The 25,098-nt window shown below is 35.6% G+C and overlaps 1 protein-coding gene across 1 annotated transcript; it reads left to right on the forward strand.

Annotated features, from left to right (window-relative positions):
* Window positions 1-882: 882 nt before the first annotated feature.
* PPP1R15 (Protein phosphatase 1 regulatory subunit 15) lies at window positions 883-22,498 on the forward strand. Its single transcript, XM_081728410.1, has 3 exons — window positions 883-2,644; window positions 10,808-10,999; window positions 15,198-22,498. The coding sequence occupies exons 1-3, from the start codon at window positions 1,340-1,342 to the stop codon at window positions 15,453-15,455; spliced, it is 1,755 nt and encodes a 584-aa protein (XP_081584536.1). The 5' UTR covers window positions 883-1,339; the 3' UTR covers window positions 15,456-22,498.
* The last annotated feature ends 2,600 nt before the right edge of the window (window positions 22,499-25,098 follow it).

Below are 25,098 nucleotides of genomic sequence, written 5' to 3' on the forward strand. Positions count from 1 at the left end.
TCCCACAATTATGCCTTTTAGGGAGACAAATGATTAAAGCAAGTGGATAATGATGATGATGGGAGAATTGGTGGAATGATAATGTGTGAGGAAGCTGGAGTACACCGAGAAAACCCACGGACACGATTTTGTACACAAACTTACCTGGCCGGGGATTGAACCAGGGATACCATGCGCCAGGGGTAAGCGCTCTAACACATATCCACCATGCCCCGAATAATCGAATGTATCAAACTAGATTTTCCATCTGTTTTTATCCATACTTCTTAATATACACGAGGAAGGGGAGATGTACTACGTATGAGCTTCAAAATTTTAATATTGGGAAATGTCTCCTTCGGTTGATCACAAGTAATTATCAGATACGTGATTCGGATTCTATTAACTGAGAAATTAGTGAAATCTTACTTCGTAGTTAAGTGGTCCGGGGTTCAAATCACACGGTCTGCTATTACAGTTTAATGCTGAAATCGTATTTCAAACATAAGTCTTAGTCGATTTTCTTCTCAAATTCCTTCCCTTGCTTGATTGGTAATTGTCTACAAAGCGGAGTTGATTCACAGCTATGAATGGGAACTATTATGTTAATATTAGCGCTGAAAATATGAGTCGAATATCGAGTTTAATTTCAAGTGCAAGAACAGTAATTTTCGGGAACTGACTGCTATCGGTCAGCATCATTATAGAAACTTTCCTCCGTGAGTCATTGAAAAACTGCGTCCTACCGTACTGTAGTAAAGGAGATTTATTTTGGGGGATCACAAAGACGATAGACATGTGCTGCACAATATTCTTTCGAAATTTATTACGCACGCACGGCATCAGCCAGTTACGTGACAAAACACATGGCAATCTCTTGCATGTACACATGGCAACACTGTATGACGCCATCTCGGAGCGAGAAACGTAACGAAACCTTAAACATTTCCGTACCAACAATGGCTGAATAATGATGTTTGTGAGTTTGTTAGTGAATGTGATTTTGACAATCATGGGAGGTGACAGTTATTTTGGAGATAATTTCGATGATATGGATAGTTCATCTGAAGTGAAGAATAGTGAATATAACAAAAGCAGCTTAAAGGTTCTCGAGGACCTCGAATTTATGCCACGTGAACTTGGTTATAGAAGAAAGCCTATCGTTTGTGCATTTTGTGCAGCGAAAGGGAACAATATTGCGAAATTTAGGAAAAAAGCATCTGTACTTTGCTTGCATATGTTTATGAAGGATCCACCTCATACGCATATTCATCCTTGTGATTTACATATTAGTGAATTTTTAAGTCAGTGAAAAAAAAATACAGTTTGTACTAATTAATACAAATAGTAGTGTAGGATAATGGCTGTGTTTCCCCCCGTAAGTCAAGGGAACAGTGCATGTAATTTACCACATAACCCTAAAAAATTATTACGACTTAGTAGCTGTGGGAGCGAAGAAAGCCTAGATTCTCTTACTCAGGTTACTGAAGGATACAATATGTTACCGGAGATTGAAATCCAAAACATGATAATGCCCGAAACTAAGTCTAGTCATCCTTGTAATCGTTTATTTATGGATAATAAATCAGTGTCTTCCCCTAAAATTACGCTGAGTGTTATAGGGCGTAGTAGCAGGCCGTGGCCTGTGAAAATTGGTGGAGATGATCATATGTTGAAAACAAATCCGAAATGTGTGCCTGTGCCCAAAATAACCTCACCCAAGGAACGACAAGGCAATTCCACAAATATAGGTAAACCTAGTCCAAATCAGTCTAATTCAAGCCAAAAAGTGAAAGAAGAGTCATCAGGTATTAAACTTACTTACGCTGAAGTTGCCAAAATAAATACGAAAAATTGCTCTGAAAGTTTTCCATTAGAGGAAAAATCGACACAAGTAGTTAAGCCTATTGAAGACAAATTAAATCATATCAATAATTGTAATTATAAAGGCAGTAGGCAAAATTGTTTTAACATGTATCAGTTTAGAAGGAAACCATGGTCCTCGTGTAGAAGCTGGAGTTGGAGGCGAAGACGAAATAACGATAGGAATGAAATTAACCATTGTGAGAAATCTGAGAAGGGTAACTGCGGTAACAGACAAGAAACTAGGTCTCTTCCGAAAGATTGGCGAGCCCATTGTGCTTTTCGCGAGATAACTTCGAGTAAAAACTCAGAAAAAAACAAGTATTCTCAGAGTTCGAAGCAGTCCAATAGGATATCTACGATTGTTGAAGAGAATAATAAGTTAAATGAAACCTCTTCACCAGCGTGTAAAAATACCATGGGGGATAGTTGCATTCCAGTACAGGGTGGAAGTAGTGCTGCTATTTGTATTGTAAAATCTGTTGCTGACTGTGCAGGGAGTGAAACCAGTACGGACAGTTTAACTTCGGTCACATCATGTAGTTCCTTCGATCCAATGCATGAACTAAGACAGAGGACATTCTCCGATTGTTCATATAGTTCATTCGAAGCGTTACAAGATGCATATCGAAGGAGATCATCGTCCGAGTGTTCTATTGATAGTGAGGACAGTTTCGTGATATTCGATGAAAGTATATGTTCTCCTGAGGATGGTGTTTTTATATATGGAACATGTTCTGTCTTGGATTCAGATGTATCAGAAGCTTGGAGCGAACATGAGACCTCTGATGGAGAAGATGAGGTACGTTGAGAAGAATGAGATACATACTTAATTTTGCACTTCTATTGATAGACGAGATTGTAATATGGGTATTTCTTTTTATGGTATGTTAACTACAAAACCTTTCAGGCTACAAGTTCCAGTGTACAGAATTTTTTTAGGAAAGATTGGGTTAATAATTCCTGTAATTTGTGCGGTACTACTTATGGTCAAGATATTTTATCAGTTCATGATAAACACCTTATTTTCACAGTTCTTTAACTTTTTATTAGGGAAGGAGGGAAGGTTGGTTAGTTCAAGCTTAATGATGTACATAAATATAGGATCAGTGAGGGTAATTATGAGACAGATTTCACAACGTTTCCACGTTACTCAGCTCACATTAGTTTTGAAAGCAGTTTATGGTGCCAATAAAGTAACAGTTTGCTTCTAAGAAATTTCCTGTCATCTCATAAGTTGATGAGGATATGTCAAATATGTGCTGACCTATAATTTCCCTCCAAAAGGGTAATTAAGAGGCACCTGTTGTCCCCAGCTTTCTGTATGTGATATTGAGGTATGAAGGAGTACAGTGAGACAAAGAAGTCTTTGTTATTTTGTTTATTACATAAAGATACACACATATTTGGCTGAGTTACAATAAAGTAACCAAGAAAGTGGAAATAGCTACTGATGTTATTCTAACATTTTTGTGAGTTGCTATAATAGGCCTATAGGCTAATAGCCTATGTTAGATAGTTTCAGGTTACAAAATAAGCTTAACGAAACAAATTTGGACCAAGCTGTAGGCTGTTCACTAAAAGCAACTTAGGCTACTTTTATTTCTTTATGTGTTGGTATATTGATATGCAGCGTAAGCTATTTTCAACAAAATAATGTAGGTCTACAATTTTGAAAGTTACTAAGAATACAGCTTTATTGAAACTTAACATACTAGGATGCGGAGGCAGATTCCCCAGTTATTTCTCAAATACATTGATCTAACATACGTCTCGTAATTACCCTCCATATAAACAAAATTAGATACAACAACAAAATAATTTGTAATTCTGAAACGAAAGCAGAAGAGGTAAATTCATCTTAACCTATAACTGTTGACCTACCAGGCTTCCACCAACACTCATTGGTTGTACAATAGTGATATTACTGCACGAGTAGATATAAAAGTTAATGATAAGATTTCAAATTTCAAAACAATTTTTTTAATGGATTTGTTTTTAAAAAAAAATGGTACTGGAACATCCAAACTTTTGTAAAGTGAAACTTAAAAATATAGACAGAGCATTGTGAAGGATGTTATTAATGCCTGTGCTCTTAATTTATATTTACCTACAGTGGCTGAAGATCAGTGAGGGGTGTCTTATAACCGTATGAAGGTACATAACCATTATGTTCGATAATTTCTCAACAACGAGAAGACCCTTCGGCATTACTCGTGTAGACGGTTCTACCAAATGTTGACTTTTTTTTTTACATTTTCAGGTAGAGCTTAGAGCTTTGTGTTTCTTTTAGCGCAGTGCTAAATGCGGAATTTGATTACTAGTTGCAGATTGACTTGGGGAGGGCTCAGTATAGTAAATACGGTGTGGACGTATGTCATAAAAACTACAGTGCGTAAGATACGAATCAGCTTGTGCTAGATGACCACTAAAAAGCACGAATGCTATCTAACCGAGTCTGCAGGAGCGCAGCAGGAGGCCCTGAGTATTAGGAGGGTGTCCGTAGTGAGCAGGCGCGTCAGTGATGGTGGGCATGTGCATAAACGAGGTTAGAACAGCACACTTACAGATCCAATACTTTTACTATCACTCAAAATTCATTTCAATATGCTATTCACTGATAGTGATCACGTATTTTCGCACTCTCATTCATTCACAAAAAATGTTCCACATCGTATTGTACTTATAAATTTTCTATTTGGTAGAACCGTATCCTCGAATTAACCCGTTCCTTATTTTTAATATTTCATAGTAAGTCAAACCCGAATTGAATATATTTCAATTTACTACATCACAAAAGTCGAGGAATTAATTTTTAAAAAAATTGAGAGCACGGTGTTTTACAACCTTTTCTGACACAGTACTAACCCACGACATGTCAACAAACATACACTTGATTTTTCATTATAATATAAATTTCTGTGAAGTAGTGACTGTATCTAGTATTAAGCATTGGTGCTGCTGCTAGAGACTTGACTGCTATAGTATGTCTCAAAATTAGTTTGAACTAATTACAGAATGCTTCATGGTTTTTAAATTCTAAAATTTCTCGACACACCAGTGTGTCACTATATAGCGGTTGGGAACCTGTGTTTACTGTAAGCATGACATTTAGTTTCATACTGTTTCTTGTTTTATACGTGTATATGGGTGATTCCACGAAAAAGGGAAATTTTCACTTGGAAAATTTTTGTTCCGTTGATGGTCGCCTATTTCAATAAAAATATCACATGCACTTACTACTACTAAGTACATGTTAATTAGGTGTTCAGCAGAGCTGAATCGTTATTGGTGTAGTAAATAAAAAAATAATAAACTTTTCAGCATCCACAGAGTTGAGACCATAGGTCACGGAGTTGAGATTAGTTAACACGGAGCTGAAAATTGCTGTGGAGTTGAGAAACGTGATACATCTGGGTGATAAGTTTTGGTTTATAAGTGATTAAGCTTATAATTTACATAAAAATTGAAATAATTTTCCAATAGTTTTTGTAAGTTAGAATTATTCTCCTTATGTTGAATAAAATTCTAACAAACTAGATGACACGTAATTTGTTATACAAAAATACTCCAGAAAATACTGCAAGCATATGAAAATATATCTAATGAAGGTTCCAAAATTGAGTGTATATATATATGAATATGTGACGTAAATAAGAAAAAAAGAAATACACATACACTTATCGAATATTGAAAAATTATTGCGCTTTCAATTTGTTGACTAGTGGTAGAGCGTTCACCTCTGGTGCTTGGGGTCCCGGGTTCGATCCCAGCCCCCGCCAAGTGAACTTTGTGGTGGACAAACACCGTGCTCGTGGGTTTTCTCGGGGTTTTCCCGTTTCCTCCCACCTTCTTCATTCCACCATTTCACTCATCTCTCATCATCACCGTCTCCTTTAGCCTAACCGGCATAACCGTGGGACGTAAAACTGAAAGATTTCATTTTTTTTCAATTTGTTGACTATCATATGGAGAGGACAAACTTTTTACATAAGCTTACGAAACAGACGAAGTAGTCACTAAACCTGTCTATTGTCTACTTCATTTGTTTTCTGAGCTTATGTAAACCGTTTGTCTTCTCTGTGTGATCAAGTCCACACGTCGAAAGTGCAATACTTTTTCAACATTTGGTAAGTGTATTTGTACCGTATATTTGGTATATATACAAGGTGTTTCAAAACAATACACACATCGTTTGGGAGCTGATTTCTGACACCAAGATAAGACGAAAAGTATAGACAACTGGGTGCACAAATGCTTCCTTTCGGAGTTATAGGCTGCCGAAAACATGAAAAAAAAAAAAAAAATGAACTTTAAAGGTCCATAGCTCCAAAACTATGAGATCTGCCGTAGTCGGGTCACGACTTCACTTAGGAACTAATATGTGCACTATCCAAAAATATGTTTCAGAATCCTGAGGTACTCACGAAGCAATTTTTATAGAGGGAGTTTGGTTACGGGCGTATAAGCTGAAGTACTCACCAACTACTTCTATAAAAGTTGTTGTGGAAGTACCGCAAGATTCTGAAACATGGATATTTGGATAGCGCACATACTAATTCCTAAGTGAAGTCTGACCCGACTACGGTAAGTCCCATAGTTTTGTGCTATGGACCTTCACCTTCAAAGTTAATTTTTTTTATGTTTTCGGCAGCCTATAACTGCGAAAGGAAGCATTTGTGCACCCAGATTGGTCTATACTTTTTATCTTATCTTGGTGTTACGAATCACCTCCCAAACGTTGTCGGTATTGTTTGAAACGCCCTGTATAATGCACACTAAATGACAGTGTAAGGCACTCATCATTTCTGTTTTCTTTGGATAATTCGATGTTCTTTGTTAAGTAGCCTTCATTTTCCACTCCAATGAAGGAAATGTCTTGAGGAAACAGGGAAGGGCTGTTCTAGTCTACACAGAATGACGCTGCCAACGCTTTTTAAACGTCAGGTTTAGTAGGCCAGGAGAAATTCCTCCCGATCCGCGTCATAAAATTGACTGTCCGCATATTGCCCTCAGACTCTTCGACAATCTCTGAAAAGAAAACAATTAGTTGATCATAAGATTCAGACGTCAATAGGTTAAAAACAGATACCATCCATCTTGACTTGACTGAAGTTTTACCTCCGGCTACCTGACAGCCCCAAATCTGAACTTCCGCGAAACACTCCTTAAATGGGCTAGGACCCTTCAGCCGGTCTTTGAGTGTGAATGACACGTGGTCAGCGTGTCGGCTCCTACGACCGTTGCGATGGTCTGCGCGATCAGGTTTCAGTACATCTCTACTCAAATGAGTTTTTTAATTGCCTTACTGTGCGAAGTAAACACCATTAATTTTTGAGCTTCCACAGGGAAACAAACCCAGAACCACGCACGAAAGGCGAGCATACCAGTCACTAGACCATAAACGAGCTTTATTTCTATCAATATATTGAAAGAACAAATATTTGGAAGAGCATGAGCATAACAAACACTACAGGATTATCAACTCCGTGACTTGTCTCAAACCGTGGATTCCTTAGTTTTCAGATGGACATGGAGTTGAGAAAATCGAATATAATTTATTTTTACCGGCCCACTTTTTAACCAGTACATGTGAGTAATTATGTACGAATTTTCTACGTTAAGGCGTAGGTTCCTCAAGAGAAAGAAGGTATATACCATACAAATACATTCAGTAATAAATACCATGGTGTTGAGAATCAATTAATATACGCACCTGCTTTCCACACACAAAAATATTTTTCCTATAGCTTTTAACACATGCACACAACTTTTTCTGTTCTTCAGTCAAACATGTCTGCCTTGTCTTCTTGTGGGTGTTGCCAATGTGGACGACCATGCTATCTGTTGAGAGCAATGATAATTTTTTCTATTGCCATGGAGTTGAGACGAAATAGAGGTGACAGAAACGAAGCATAGTCAAGCTTTCCAAAATAATCGTTATAAAGATTTACTTTCCACAAAACCGAAACATTGAAGTGTTCTCTTCCATTTAATTACCATTAAATGATGTTTGATTTGCGACTTCAGTTGTAATTTATTGATTAAAATCAGTCAACTGTAGTCTGTGACAGCCCACGGTGTTGAGAAATTGGGTAATAATTAATTTTTTACGTATGTTTCGTGTTATATTTGCAAACTGTTATACATGGCATACCTACTTTGTGACGGTTACTACCAAACAAAATAAAAATGAGGTGATTCTTTCTAGTAGTAGTTTGAAGAAATGCCCGTGACAGAAAATTTCCCTTTTTCGTGGAATCACCCATATATATATATATATATATATACAGGGTGGTCCGAAAGTAGGTATACACCTCTGCATTGATCAAGTATAGAATTCTAGTTTATGGGTTTATTTGCTTCGGCTCTTCCAAGCTTAAGATATAAGTAAAAACACATTAAGGACAAATAATAAAGAAACTAAGTCTACCTGATGGATAACAATAACAAATGATATAAAATGCAGTACAGTACTGTATACCTACTTTTGGGCTACCTTGTACATAAGATTTTCATGTAAAAATCCCTACCACCTATATCTTGTAAATGAACCTATTTCGTATAAAATCAGCGGTTAGTAATTAATGGCATTGATTTGAAATTTCAGGTGTCTCACTTTTATTCCATTTTCAGACGTGCTAAGAAAATCGAAAATGTGCTCTGAATATCTTAATGTTGTAGCAGTACCTTTAGTTTTAGATATCAATTACTTGAACCATTTCCTTAACTAAATGTTGCAAAACCGTGTGCTGTATGTATGTTTCAACACTATAAACCAGTATTCACAATTTCACACTGGCGAAAGAAGGCAATAACATTTTGCCGAAACGGTCATAGTGCACACTGAGAATACGTTCTGGAGTTAAGTAGTTTGAGTTACTATGAAATTCTTTTATTTAACTGTAACCGATTTGATTCTTTTATGACTTATTCAGGTTGTGCGTATGCATAGAAGTAGCACAGGCAAAATGAACAGTACCAGTTCAAGTTCTTTACGTTGAGTTGCCAAATGAACAGTACCTGCGGTTAAATATAGAACCTAGTAGTTACAGTCCAAATTCGTAGGAGGAATAAAATACTTTGCTTCTGTTTGTATAATTGAAGATACATATTGCTTTTATCAATAATTTCGAAACCGTAATATTTTAGTTGAGTGTTCTTTTGGCGATTTGTTAGTCACGTGAATATCTATACGATGCAGAAAATAGTATTCCAATTGCTTAAACCATTTGGAGGATGTGGGAAAGAGAAAGAAAGAAAAAGGGTGTGTATACTAATTTTTGCTGGTTGCTGTAGTTGCGCCCAAAAGTGGATTCATGTGATTCATTTCTTGTTTCTAATAAATCGAAACATATAGTGGGTATGCGAATGATGATGATCTGTGTAGCAGTAGTAATATCAAAAGTGACTGTAAGGGAAATGTCAGTATTAAAGTCCCTGATCATATAACAGCTTCACCATTTATTGATTCTGTCACTTACGTACAGGTTCTCAAATATGAAGTTCATATTTAAATAATAGATAAATAAATGTAGATATAGAGTGAGAATATTGTATCCTATAAGTAAATAGGCAAATACAGTCTTACTATTTGCCCAGAAAGTCCGATAAATGTAATCCAGCGACATTTTTTAATATAGATTATTTTGCTGTATTAAACTTTGCATACGTTTTGGAAAGTTTTAAAAGATATAGGTAGCCGAACATTCTGGTACCCTACTAATAAAGGAAAAGGCACTGTTTTTTCGTTTCATGTAACCAGTGACAGAGGATTAATAGATTTGCAATCTTATTATGAAGTCAAGTAACATGATTTCTTCTGTAATTTTACGAATTTATACCTCCCCATAAATTGGGATAGCACAGGGAAAGGATCAAATTAAACTGACTAAAGTAAGTCGTTAAAAATATAACGGCTAGAGAACACGTTCCTAGCTTGAAACACTAAAATTGCAAGAGGTCTTTCAAGGATTAGAATTCAGTTTTGTAAATCCCATTTGCTATTACTTTTAGATACATAATTATATTTGTATTGTAAAACCCTTACGTAGAACTTAACTTATCGTGTTCCACAGTTTGTCCTTTAATTGTATATTTCCATCCGTGCTGGGAGCATCTTAAGAGCACTTTTTTTTTCTTTCTTTCTTTTTCTACCTCACTAGAGTCTTACCTTCCGTATCTTGATTTCAGTTATTAATATTTCACCTATTGGTTGGATAGGAGTTCCCTTTCAGGAGCGTGCTATATGAGACTTGGACGTTCAACTTAACATGGGATCTGAAACACATGAGTTAACATGGGATCTGAAACACATGAGCTTCCACTAGGAATCGGATCCGTGTCCGCTAAAAACGCATACGCTAACCATGCCCACGATTGGGCCCCCGCCAAGTGAACTTTGTGGTGGACAAACCGTGTGCGTGGGTTTCCTTCCACTTTCTTCATTCCGCCATTTCATTCATTACTCATCATCACCGTCTCCTTTAGCCTAACCGGCATCACCGTGGGACGTAAAACTCAAAGATTTAATTTCATTTTCACTTTATTTCACCTGTTGATTGTCAGTGTAATTTGTCACCAGAACATTATCTTTTAATATTGCTGCTACCAATGCTATTGTCGCTAAAATTGAGGGTGTAAAGATAAGGATCTGGTGACGCAAGAAAAAGAAGAATGTTGCTGGAGTTCATCCCAGGAGATGGAAATATACAATTAAAGGAAAAAAACTCAGTAGATAAACTTCCGTGAAAGAGTATTAATCTTTGTTATTCTACTCTCCATCCTCGTTACATTTTTTGCGGCTGTAATAAAACAGGAATTTAGTACTTAAATTTGAATTATGTATAGTACGATTTATTCGTCATAGTGGGAAATAGGATGGATTAAAGTAAAACCTGTTAAATGTAAGTCTTTGTGAAACCTTGGTGTTTCCGCGTATTAATTTGACTTTTTAAATTTTCAGATTGACTTCTGTGAAAGCCTTGCTGTAGAAATATGTCTGGGACTTGATGGCCATGTATTTGATGGAGATTGCTTTGAATATTGCCCATCCCCATACACCAGCAGAGAGTTAGAAGAAGTGAATCAAAGATGGCAGCAGGAGGTAGACAGCACTGTGCGAAAGGAGAAAGAAAAGACGGATTCACAGAAGAAGGTATCACTACTTTAAATTACATTTCGTTAAAAATAATGTTTGAAAAAAGTTTTCAGAATAATGTTTCGCGTATCACCCACATTCTTATGTTCGGGGAACATGAATAGTGCACTAGCGTTTCTCAGCCAAATTGGATAATAAGGTCTCGGGTAACTATTAACGGATGTCATCGAATTACTCACCTGATAATGTTCTTCTCAGTTCTTTCCTCCAATTGGTTAAAAAAAAAAAAAAAAAAAAATATTACTATTGGGAAAGACAAGCAACGACAAATTTTGATAAGATCTATGTAATCCTCTTTCATTACTGCTGGTAAGACACAAGAAGATAATGTGAAGATTGTGTTGTGAAATGGAGATTGTGGTCCTGAGCTGATGATTGAGTATCCCATTCGAGATATTGGAGGAAAAATTGAATAGAACATTACCATATTAATAATTTGGTGGTATTACAATATGTTTTTTACACTCGATAAGTAAGCATAAACAGATGAGTTGGCTTCGTCTTGAAGCAGAATAATACCTTTGTAATTTACAGGCGCTGTTTCAGCCTGCTGCAAGTAGAGAATTTCATCGCCTGCAAAACAGTGGATGAGTATTATACATAAAACTCACTTCACAGCGCACATTATCATTCTGTCCAGAAACGAATCCTTCCTAGTACGAGACAACAAGAAACATAGTTTTTTTTCTTTCTTTCTTTTTCGCTTTCCGGGTTCTTAATCAACTCATGTGGAATCCATCGTCTCATTTTATACTATTGCCCACGCTGATGCGGATGTAGGCGAATGGTATCTGCGGTGCAAGTCAATGCTTCCCCTGTGTGTTCGGCTATTATTAGCCTCAGTAGCCGCCTTGAGTGCCTGGTCATGTATGTATGTAGGGTATATATATCCTTTTAAAGTTACAGTTACAAATTTAAGCGTCATTTTCACAGTTTTGAGGCCATGATCTTCCAACCCCCAAGTAATAACCTATGTTCGTAATGTATCGATATCTGCATGATTCATTCGGAGAATATGAAAGATAGCATTTTGAATAGAAAATGAAAGTTCTCATACTTGCGCTCATACAGTTAAGCTGTTGTGGCTTATCGTACTTTATATCATGTACCAGAGTCTTCGTCCACAATGATTACCTATCGATGCTGATAAATGAATTGTATAAACCAAAGTCTTTTTCCCCGTTGGTTGGCGCTTAGCGTGCCTTGTGGTCAACGAGGCTATATGAGACGTCGACTTACAATTTAAGGTGGAATTCGAACCACCGTAATGCGTTCAAATTGTAAGGCACTTCCACTGGGACAACGTGCACTAAACCTGCGAGGGAAAGGGGCTTAATGTCCTGTTTTGTATCAAAAGAAATATGGTCAGCCTAGTCATAGCTAACGTATGCATTTTACAAGGAATGCTTTCCAATTGTGAAACAGACGGATTTAGAAAACCTGAAAACTGAATTTAGTTAACCCTTCAGGGTTCTATATTTTTAAAGTTTTGGTTGATACTAGCCATAAATAAGCAAGCTATGGCGCAGTAATGATTTGAAAATAGTGAATCCAGACAATAGCAGTTGGAATGCACGTAATCAACCCAGAATCGTTGATAACATAGTACATATTGTGCAGGCTGTGTACAAACGCTGACTAATGTTATAATAGTGCAGTGCTGCAAGCTCTGTAGAAACTTATTCGTACTCAGACTCTGGTACATCAAGTTGTTTACCTGTTCAGAATACTTGCATAATGGTGAATGAAATATACCAGAGCCTTTTGCGCACGAGATGGTGTTAAGTGTCCAAACTCAGAGTGTGAGACACAGTGGATCAGGCTTAACATTATTTTGCAGCTGATAATTGAAGCTAGTCCATGTGCATAGGGTTTTGGAATTATTCTAATCAGACATAAGGTGTTGCACCGTGAAGATGAGTGAACTTTCCACAAAACTGCCCTACATTTTACACTTATTTTGATAAAGACTATTATGCTGCGAAGGACCGTATTTTATGGGCAAGGTGCGTTATCAAAAGCAACAGCAGAAAGATGATTCGTTCGCTTTCGTTATGGGAATTTCGATGTTCAAGATACTCTTCGCAGTGGGCGACCAGTCACATCAATAGTGGATGATATTCTGATAAAAGTCGAGCAAGACTGATAAGACATCGCTGATGACCTAAATACCGATCACCAAATTGTTAAACTATTTAGAGAAAGTTGGCTACAAAAAGAAGCTCTGCGTATGGGTGCCACATAATGTGATTCAAATGCATTTACTCGATCGAATTTCTGTCTGCGAATCTCTATTGAAACGTAACGAACTTCAGTTGTTTTGAGGAGAAGGTCACAGTCTGTTGCAGAACTCATACTGACGCCCAGGAAAGTCCGTTCGGTAGGATTGAAAGAGCATCGTTCATCACGAGCTACTGCCACTAGGCAGAACGATAGCCTCGTATTTATACTGACTCAGTTCGGACGAGTGCACCTAGCAATTCTAAAGAAACAGCTGAAACTGGTCAACAGTAAGGGGTGTCGTATACCAAGCTAACAATGCCACCAGACTGCATACATTTTTAACAACCCATCTGAAATTGAGAGAACTTGTTTGGGAGTTTTTCACGCATCCATCGTACAGCGTGATCCTGTCACCGTCAGATTATTTGTTTCTGTTCGTGTAGAATTCCCTGAATGGTACTAAGTTAGTTTCAAAAATGGCCTGTGAAAACCACGTGTCACACTTAAAAGTTAAATAACGACGGTTTTACCGGAGAATTGTCAGAAGGTTATCGACCATAATAGTGTGTGGGGTTTCATAATGTTATTTTCAAACCACAATAAAATGTATTTCCAGTTTTCACTTCCAAATGCTCAAAGTTTTTTTAGACAATCTGATATTTTCAAATATTAATTAATTTCGCTTGTTATGTAAAACTGAGCTATGAAGGAGATGACCTATTAGTAATGTTGATTCCCAGCCACAGAAAGAGGCGGGTGTGAGGCTTGATCAGGCAAGGGTACCTCATACAGAAGAAAGAAAAAAAAAAAAAAAAAAAAAAACTTTTCCCCACCACATTTTCTCATCTCTAAGAGAGCTGTATTACATGTAGCCGTGGCGAACGCGCGTACTTTCTGTGTGCGTAGCCACGAGTTAATCCCTGGTGGTTACTTGTTTGCACCCGAAACAAGTGATAGTGGTCTGGTTCCACTTTAAACAGTATGCCTTACTCAAGTGGAGGTGGTGGGTCCCATTTTAAACAATTTATTGTTGGGTATTGAAATACCTTAACTGAAAAAGGTAGCTACCCAATCAGTTGAAGGGAGCAGGAATGAGAAAAGGAAGTCGCACAAAGAACTCTTGTTTTGTGAGATACAGCACCTAGTTGTGGCCTATTTTGCTTGCAAGGAAACTATTCTACTATCCGACCACCTTTTCTAGTATTTTCCTCCCGAATAATATGGAATTAGTACATTTTAAGTAGTGGTTAACGACAAATTATTGAAGTATTGTAGTGTGATATTGCAACTACTCTTCCGTCAGTTTCATGTGCCTCCGATGCTAGGATACTCCGTCACCAAATCAAAGATAGACCGTGATCATATGGGTTCTTTGTATGATGCTAACGTTGAAGCACTGAGGTCCTTAGGGGCTCATAAAATCGTTGCAAACCAAGGAGAACCCACCAGACGGAATTGATTTTGCGCAGTTTGTTTCTTTTCACTGTTGACTTTCAGGAGAATATCCCATATATTGTCAATTTGTACTGTGTAAATCGCTTGAAGTGTAGAAACACAAACGACTTACATCGATACGAATTTATGAAATGTACTTTTGTGTATGACTGACACAAGATATATTATATTTATTCCATATTTCATTAGTTACAAAGCCTGTTAATAGCCATAGACAAGTAAATTGCTGTTAGTTACTCCAAGGACGGGCAACACATCCAGAAAGCTGATCGTGTCGCTCAGTAGTAGAGTGGTAGCATGAGAAACTTGAGATTGGAGTGAGATTATTCGCCAGTCCAGTGATAATATTACTTGGCGATTTTGTACCTGTTCCATTATTATAATTTAAATGGGTTTAATCCCTCATTAAAGCTGTTTCCTATGCGTGCCAATATAATAGTAAATACTAATTTCTTTTCTGTTTTAGTATTTGTGCAAAATTGGATGATTTCTTTATAAATTGTGTTGTTATTTTCAGGTCCGTTTTGTAGAAGACAAACATCTCACGACCGTTCATCGTATGATTGCGTGGGATTTTGCTTATCGTGCCGCTCGCTGTGGCCCATGGGAAGAATACGCCAGAGATCGAGCAAGGTTCAAGACCAGAATAGAGAAGACTGAGTGTGTATTAGCACCTATATTACAGAAAGATCATAGAGAAAAGGTCTGGCGAAAATTAAACTCGACAGTAAATAATAATAATAATATGCTTACAGGTAATTGGATGTTAACATGAGAACTTCCACTTTTAAAGGCTACATTCAGAGTGGAAGGTAGAATCGTTTTTCACTTTTCTGTTCAGATCTCATATGTTAGCATTCTTTATGCTTATACATGTCAGGGTAGTTGTTACGCATTTCATATGTGATATTGTAATGAAAGGAAAGTTCACTTTACATCATCCATTAAAACGTGCGCTATCTGACCGGTCTGTGTCCTTATGAGACTGAAAAGGTCATAGTTTATTATTTATCCTTTAATTTTTTTTCTAACAAAGACGTGTATTATCTCTCTGAACGCATCCAAAAGTAATAATTTGCTTTCATTAGTTTTAAGTTTTATAAGCAATTTGAACAAAAATCGTCCCTTCTAGTTATCTTATTAAATTGACCGAGGGTAGCGTTGTCGAGTATCAAATGCAGTCGACGATTTGATTTTGTCCTGTTCAGAAACGAGGAACCGAAATCATTATTTTGAAAATGTTCTTTGCGCCCCAGTGGCATTATATTTTTCTTTAATTAACTAATTAATTAAATTGTAGTTCATTCAAATATTGGTATTCGAAGCCCACATGAATAATATTGTAAATCATTATAATACAAATTTTGTCTCGACATATTTCACTGTAACAGTTTTAGGTCTGTGGAGTGATGGAAAATTATCCGCACATCTTTCATTAAGTTGAATGTATCAGAATGTTCCTGTTTCGGTCGTTCATGTTTAAATTTAGGTGAGAATTGAAGTTTAGGATTATGTTGGATTGAAACAGTTGGATATGTAAATCACGATGTATGAATGCAATGCGTGCAATTATCCAATTACGCTTTCAGACAAACGGAAATGATCACTGATTTATACTACCCAAATATATATAACTGGCGATTTCTGTACATCGTCTGCTTAATTTGTCCTTGATTCTGTAAAAAAAGGGGCTATTTTTTGCTATAAATCGGCATCGCATATTCATAAGGTAGGATACAGTTCATCGCAGTGCTTAAAAAACCTTATGTATTCAGGAAAAAAAAGTGTTCATTAGTCCTACTTTCACTTTTTCATATATTTTTTAAAAATCTCAGGCATTTGCATTTCATTGTACGACAGTAAAAATTATATTGTCACAATGTTACTGCGTCGTTTTCTGCTTTTTGAGAAATACTGCTTAGTAGGATAAAGTTGTCGAGAAGTTTTAATTGCTGAAGTGGTTTGTTTCGTAAGCAAATCGGTGACTTAATTGATTTGAAGTCATTTGCTTTGGCAGTGATGCACATCTTGACCTTTTTTTTTAGAGCTGTATAATTTTTTGTAGGAGCTAGAAAATACACAATGTCTAACTGAACACAAAACTACCTACCGTACTACTTATTTCGGCTGTATAGTAAGCGTACGCACCCTCGGTGCGGAGTGCCCTGTTAGATTCCTGGTGGTATGTGGTTCTGATACAACATTAGACTGTAGATCCTCATCTCATATAGCTTCTGTGTTAAAGGGATGCTAAACTCCCAATCAATCAACTTGCTCGTTTTGGCTATGGATCCATTCAAAACAATCTTTAATCGTCGGAATTTCGCTGATTATGATGACAGAAATTATTCTTCTGTGATTTTCCGGACATTTCAAAATATAAAAAAGCGATGTAGGACTAATCAGCACTGTAGTACGTAAATTATTTCAAGAACTATTTGCATGTTAAAAACATCGAATACAAATGAATGAATTAATGAACAAGCAAATGGTCTAATACAAAACGATCAGTAATTAGGCTCAAAATATTTGCCCCGTTCTAATATCAGTGACACGTAACTTGGTTAAATAGAACTCTATATATAGTCTTGTCTTACCTCGTAAGCACTTGGCATTATCAGGATTTCAGCTATTAGCTGTGACTTCGTTCATAAATCCGTAAGTAAGGTTGAAATTACGTCCTTGTGGATTCGTGAACAAAACCCAGCTGGTGATTGAAATATTGATAGTATACAAGATAAGTTTTATCTGTTTTATTCTACGTCCTGTGCTCACAGATAAATGGAATTAATATTATTGGTATTTTTATAGTTTCTATTAAAAAGAAAATCAGAGTCGGAGAAGCTGATGGAAGGGAACTAGTGTGGTAACAACAAATGCAGTGTGAAGTAATGATGCCTCTCTTTTGAAAGTTGAATTTTCTCAATTAAAAGCAGTGTTTGCTTGTTTTTACTTCAAGTATTTCTTAGCATCAGTGTTTTAGGCTATCTGAATTGAGGATGGAAATTTAAGCTAGAAACAGTCAAGGATATATTGTGAACGTGGGGTGTAGTGATTTGATTGATACTATGTTTGAAGGATCTCATGAAATACTGTAATGTATACTTCACTAGTTTTCATGGTATGAGCTGAAAATGTTTAAACATTTTATAGCACAGAGCTATATTTAACAATAAGAAATTAATACGAATTGCTAATATTTTTCCTTAAGTTAGTATTTTTTCTTTCTTTCTTTTATTTTTGAAAATGTAATGTACATATGATCTTTTTATTTCTTTCAAGATTGTACATATTTAATTCTTTGTTGTAAAACAAAACCAGTACTGATATTCTTTATATAAGTTATTGTTGGAGAAATTTTAAGGGCGTGGTAGCGTTTTAGAGTAATTATATACCGTATTTATGCGATTCTAAGACGCACTTTCTTGTCGATTTTTTCCCCTCCAAAATCAAGGTGCGTCTTAGATTTGAGTTATGCAAATTTAGACCAGATTAGATGGAGTTTTGCCAAAAATTACTACATACTGATGTAATATGATACCGATAATGGGTTGCTATAAAACTGAGCAAGCAAGTGTTGTACCGTAATTACATTAGAAAAAAAATACTAGCAGATGCACATGAATATACCTTAAATTCATATATTTATTATTATTATTATTTAAAATTAGTGCAGTAGTTTTTTCTCATTTTCGCCAAGGGTGCGTCTTACATTCGAGGAATTTTATTTTTCCAATTTTTCCTTCAAAAATTGGGGGTGCGTCTTACATTTAAGGGCGTCTTAGATTCTCGTAAATACGGTATTGTACTTCTCATGAGGGAAAATGGATGAATATTACGCAAAAATATGTCTTATAATATGTTAATACGGTGTTGTTTGTCGAACAAAAGTGGTTAAGTGATTGATGTTGTTTATATTCGTTTAAATAAGAAATTCGTTATTTGTCGGAAATAATGAGAAGGGCCAGTCACGAAATTTAAAATGAATAACTTATTACAAAAATTATAAACTGTATTTCCGTTAGTACAAATCCTATTTTTTAAATGTGCTACCTAGAATGTATGGTATATTAGAATATGAAAAGTTTCTGTGATTCGCCTATATATCTGAAAACAGTTTTTTCACAAAATATTTTATTTTATGATATGAAAATGTTTTATATCATTATCATAATCATGTCTTTTTTTTCATCAATATTGTAAAGCATTGCGTACGGGTAGTAGAGTTTAACATAGAAACAAGTTTTAAAAATTCTACAAATTAAAATACTTGCATATTTTTGTGGAGATCTGGTCTTGCATGTTAAGATCATATGCAAGTGTATGTTTAAAGATAAATTTTACGCATTTTGTTGTTCGAATTCTGTTTCTAATGGCTTCTGTCTTACACACACGATTTTGATTGATATTAAGCATACCGAAGGATGAACGGGATATTAGTGGAGACATTAAAAGCTTCTTCCTCAAGCGACCACTTTAATCAAAGTACAAGTCTTGACTAGACATCAGTATTGGTCTTGTAAACATAAGAGGACGCTGTTCGAGTTGTATTTTAATAGAAAAGGAGTATTATGTATGCGTGGATGAATTGTGATAAAATGAGACTAGTCATTGACAAGGTGAAATATTTTTAGTAAGTGATAAGTTATTGAATTTATCACATAACGGTAGCTGTTATAATTAACAGAACGGGGAACTGCAAAGTGTAGACATAATGGTATCACAAAAAAGTAAGCACTAGGGCTGCTGTATGTATTTTAATTAATCTCAGCAGTAAAATTTAAGCTTTGTGTAATAGGTAACTTGTGAATTGGAAAACATCTATACAAATTTCAGTTTGTGTTCCAAACAAAATTTTGGCGCTTTCGCCGTATATTTTGAAACAAGACTAGAAAATAAATTATGGACGTTCTGTGAAAATATCAAAACAGTCCGCTACAGGTTTTATGGTGTTTCCTAAGTACAAGTAAACTGTAGCGTAGTTTACTTGTACTTACAAAACATCATTAACTAAAGTTCTGTTAAAATTAATACATATTGTTGAGAAGTCTGCCTTAATGATTCGAAGGTAGAACCATTTTAGATATTTATATAAGAAGATAAGATTGAACTTCTGTGAACCTGTTGGACAAAAGTGTACTGAAGAGAAATTGCTGTAAGTTATATTTCTACACCATGAAGAATTGATTGCAGTCTAGATATATATTTAAAAAAAATGTACTATTAAAAGTATTGAATATTGTTGATCATATTATTTCCTGATTATTTGTAAATGCCAGTACACAGGTGGCGTGAACGTAACTGATATCACAATATTAAATTTTTAGTGGAATTAATGAAAGTAAAGTAATGTTCGTAGATGTCATCATGACAGTGTGAAGTTACAAACAGTACCAATGTTGTCATATACAACTTACTCCGTGTTTAGTATTCTGCAACTGTGTGCCTTATAAACTGTTTGCATTGTATATTTATTGCACAATGCAGTAAATAAAGAGCAAGAGCTGTAAGCTGTAACATTCCAAACATTATTGAAAGGAATTGACGTGTCTACGTCTATGTTAGGTATTCCCAAGCTCTTAAATCTATTATTAATTGGTTATCAGAGGTGTAATGTGTGTATTTGTTTAATTTTTGAAAGAAGTTGTAACAGTACCACTGTCTTCAGTATGTAACATATTTACTTAATAAGATTACATTGCTATGCCATTGTACATTCAAATTAATAATTAGGATCTCTATTCAGGGCAGCGATTCTGCGAGTTAATTTTTGGAATATATTGTGGAAAAGTAAGATGATTTTACAGTTTTTCGTGAATTCTGTTAGTATCTTCGAATTAATATATGTTTATTATTCTATAATCATTGTCAATATGACGATCAAACAATTTTTTGTTCCATTCTTTTTAATACTAGTTTCTTTAGTAGACTCTACGATATGTTCCCGTAGTTCCAAGAAATTATCCATCGCTGAATTACGTATATGCGCCATTCTCAGTTGTGACTGTATCAGAACTTGACTTGTACATAAGGAATGTTCTTTTACGGTCTGTGTAACTAATATTTCTGTAACCAAAAGCGATTTCTGGAAGATGGATCACCGATAACTATTATCAGTTCTAGGTATAGTAATGTGAAACTACCTTTTATCTTATAATGCATGCAAAATAGTGTGTTCATTATTGTAATACTGAAGTATTAAAGAGAGAGAGAGAGAGAGAGAAAAGCGACACCTGTAAAGTGAATATCGTTCAAACGCTAAATCACGCACTTAATCACTCCAAACAATTTACCATGTTGATTGTTTTAAATAATCGTAGTTAATCCTTTTTACCTGGAGTACATTCTAAGGACTTACCATTATTTTTTAAAATGGTGAGTACAAAAGAAAGTTTTTGGAGTAGACATTTTGAATCATAAATCTAAATATTCGTAACTTTAAGAAGCAATAAATTTAAACAACTCAGATGTTATTTTAGTAAAACATCACAGTCGACAAACTTTTTAATTTATTATACTCACTATTATCTTTTCTCAAATCGTATGCCGAATTTCAAATATTACATTCTTGGTGCTACCGCATGCTGCAGCGTTTTCCTGAAAGAACTTCTAGGACGCAGTTGTGAATTTAGGCTATCATTCCACTTACAGGTTTCTGTAATTCCTGAGTGTGGTTTTGCAATGTGAATTTACATCAGTTTTTATAGGTTAGAAGGCTCAAAATAATATCTGCTGTTCAAAATTAATTACAGTGAATTGATTAATGTAATGGTACTTTGTTACTGGGTTTTTATTTGTTTACTATGCGTATGTACAATTACGGAGTCGAATAAGATAGAGTTTCTTATAGAAAATCACTGGCTAATCAACACTTGCAATTGTGAAATTACGATGGATTCAACATGCTACCTTCGGGTGCAGGTAGATAGGCCCTATGGCTGAGCTGTTCAGGGAAAAAAAATCATCTAATTCAGAGGCTATGTAAATTAATTTTGTAATATTGAAGTGTGTGTGCATATAGCTATTAAGTGCGTAATTATCTCATATTTTAATTGTTTCTTGAACGTATTATGATGCTGGTTCAATACACACATTACACATTTTTTCCCTCGTTGTAAGATGTTATGTCTGAAATACGTTCTAATTAAAGAAAGTTAACAGAATTTGTTTCCCGTCTCAATTACACAATGTGGTACATGCAGCAGTCTTATTTCCACTAATGAAAATATTTTTTTTTCAAAACATTTATCTCTGTTGATATATCTTTCGTTAGCCCAGTGTGACTTTGAAATTGTCCTTGAATATTTTTTTTTTTAATGTGTTCTTTCAGTAACAGTTAAAACATTGTACTTAGCTTATTTCGTGTTGTTCCGAATGTTTGAGTGGTTGTTTTTGTTTTAACCGTTGAGAGTTCATTTTGTGAGTATTTTTCGTATTTTTTCTCCTCTATATCCTGCTTAATAATGTGAAATATTAATTCAGTTACTTTGGTGAGTTAATACTTGTAATACTGCATGTTGTAGTAAGATTAAGAAAAATTCCTTAATTTGTGTAAAATGTAGCGTAACTGCTACATTGATACCAACTATGATAATTATAGAATTATACGGCAAAAGATTTTGTACTTTATTTGTAATTTTTTGTTAATGTATAAATAATTGTATTTGCTGTATAAAATCATAGACCTATATTAGTAGTAGATTATGATATGTTGTATCAGTACTTCTGTATGTAATTATCAGATAGATATATATATGATGTATGTAATATTATTTTTTTGGGATTTAATTTGCAATTAAAAGAATGCATGAAAATTAAGTTTTTGTTTGCACCCATTTTCTTACCTATGTATTTTGTAGGTGTCTTTCATGCAGGATGAATAATACGCCAGGTTTCTTTATTTGGTTGTATGTTTAATATCCAAAATAGAACCATAATGTAACAGTATATTAAATCACTCTTCATCTTCATTAGATACATTGCTAAATTAATACAGTAAAACCTGCCTTCAACGGACCCTTTATTGAACGGAAATATTTCACGGTCCCATGAATTTTGGAGCAAAAAACGTGTAGAAATCCCTTCGTTAAGCGGAAACTGTGTTACGCGGACAACGGAAAGCAAAATAAACCTTTCACGGAAAATTCTGGGTTCCGGACTACAGGGTTTAGAAAATTTTTAGACATTCTATGAGGAGCAAACATATATATTACACTGTCTGCAATAACGTCTTCGCTTTTTTTTTAAACCTTTCTGGACAATTTGCCTTACGGAAAAATGACTCATTTACTTAATGTAGTTTCTCAGGCTGCAGTGTGTGTGCAGAGTCAAGCAGCAATGTATACAGCAAGCAGGAATGCATATAATATTTTGTGCTCATTTTAAGGTGTTTTTTGTGTGTGTATTTATTAGTAGAAGAAAGCTACTAATTAGTTGAACAAGCTACGCACAACAACATACAGTATTTTCTCAATATGTCCGTTATAAGCATATTTATTGTATATTTTTAAAAGGAAAGGTCTACCTCTATTAAGCGGAAACCTGACTTTAACGGAAATTTTTGCGAGTCCCGCTCGATTTCGCTAAAGACAGGTTTCACTGTACTAGAGTTTACATGTGGGGTATCAAGGTATGTATATGAAATTAGAATTCTTTGCATTAAAATTCGCACCTATAGAGGATTTGGTGTGTAAAATAAAAAGTCAGTTGATTCCTCCTTTTATTAGTTAACGGTTGTAACGTGCGTCATATGTGGCATTACAACCGTCATAAGGTGCTCGGTATATGCACACAGAATTATCCAATCACAGCAGAAGTCTGCGGTACAACCCATGTGGTCCGAGATGAGAGCACCGACCTCGAGGGAGAGAGAGAGAGTGGCTGTTCTGTGAAGCGGACTCGGTGGCGTAGTGGTTAACGCAGTGGCACGGTATGCCGGAGGTCCCGGGTTCGAATCCTGGTGCAGTTAGTTACTTTTTCATTCTGCGTTATACGAAATTACTTTATATTTTCGAGAAACAACAATAATAATAATAATTTAGCATCCACGGTTATGCCTTTTAGGCTAATGAAGGATGTTTAATGAAAATGGGAGAACCCCAAGAAAACGCAACACTGTGCTATTCATCACAAAATCATGAACCGAGATCTAACGATGAACTTTTCACATCATCTACCTTGTCACTGATTGCCTGTAAAAATAATACAAAACTTTGCTTAACTTGTATGGCTTTCCTATCTCATGCAGGTGCAGTCGGACTGTTTCACCAGAATGGAATTTATGGAACCAAAGCCTGGCGGTGCGTTCGTTCACGGCATTTTCTCCAAATGCCTGACATGCGGCAGCTGATAGGCACACTTTAAAGTTAAACAAGAAACACAAACAAGTGGTTTCGATACTTCCATTTCTCTTTGACACTGGACGAGCTATGACTGCCGTATGTGGGCAACGTGGCTGTATTACTGAAGGTCGATGGTCGGAAAACTCCCGATCGCTTGGCAGGAACGTGCGTTCTTTCGTTTCCTCTCTGTGAGCGCATGATTAAGTGACGTCAAGAACGGCAAGAACTTTTTTGATTACCTTGTATATCAATAATGCAACCCAATAGGAAGTCAGTCTTTTTTTCTTCTTCATTATGACAAAACTAAACAGTGTCAAGATTTGTGCCCTGTAAGGATGTAGTACCTAAAAAATACGAAAAAGTTTTCCATCACTATGATAGTGTCCGTTAATGAAGTGGTCAAAAAAGCAATAAAACAGTGGCGATCACTATTTTGTTTCATTATGCTTTCGATGCTATATCGCTATGGAGCCTAAGTTGCAAAATTCTCTTTTACTTAATTATTTTGAAAATGAACTACAGTAAACCATTCATTTAACAGACTAATTGGAGCGAAAGGGTTTATGTCAAATCAGTACTTCGTTAAATTGCGAATTGTGTTATAAAAGTTATTCAAAGATGGATGTTACAGAGATTGTTTCCGACCTATGATGATTTCCAACTGCACTTACCTTAAGAGAAATCATGTAACTATCATCGGGGGTGTTCAATTTGGTGAACCGGTAACTGCCAGACAGCGAAGTTTCCACTGTATAAGACTGGCACGCAATGTAGTCATGTAAAGCCGCAACCATTTCTCCTGGCAGGCTTTCCATAGCCTTTCAACGGTGCATGGTCTCCTGTAAGACAAGGCTCGTTTTAGGAGGCCGAAGGCCAGGGTTTGAAAAAAACCGAGCTTTTTTGAAAAAGCCCAACCCGCCTGGGCCCATATGGGTTTTTCGGGTTTAATTGGGTTTTATCGTTTTTTTCGAAATATTTCAATGTCTCTGGGGTAAAAGTGTTAAAATATGATTTATATTTCAAGATTGTCATTGTCACAACTTGTAACAATTTTCTACTTACTGTCGTTTTGAAAAA

The sequence above is a fragment of the Thermobia domestica genome, chromosome 10, assembly GCF_964235325.1.
Source record: "Thermobia domestica chromosome 10, izTheDome1.hap1.1, whole genome shotgun sequence".
Lineage (NCBI taxonomy): Eukaryota > Metazoa > Arthropoda > Insecta > Zygentoma > Lepismatidae > Thermobia > Thermobia domestica.

What these genes read in the sequence shown, in the direction of transcription:
- PPP1R15 (XM_081728410.1), top strand. Translation starts at nt 1,340, where the DNA reads ATGGCTGTGTTTCCCCCCGTAAGTCAAGGGAACAGTGCATGTAATTTA. An exon ending in CCTCTGATGGAGAAGATGAG is followed by an intron (nt 2,645 to 10,807) that starts GTACGTTGAGAA and finishes TTAAATTTTCAG; the next exon opens with ATTGACTTCTGTGAAAGCCT. An exon ending in AGACGGATTCACAGAAGAAG is followed by an intron (nt 11,000 to 15,197) that starts GTATCACTACTT and finishes TGTTATTTTCAG; the next exon opens with GTCCGTTTTGTAGAAGACAA.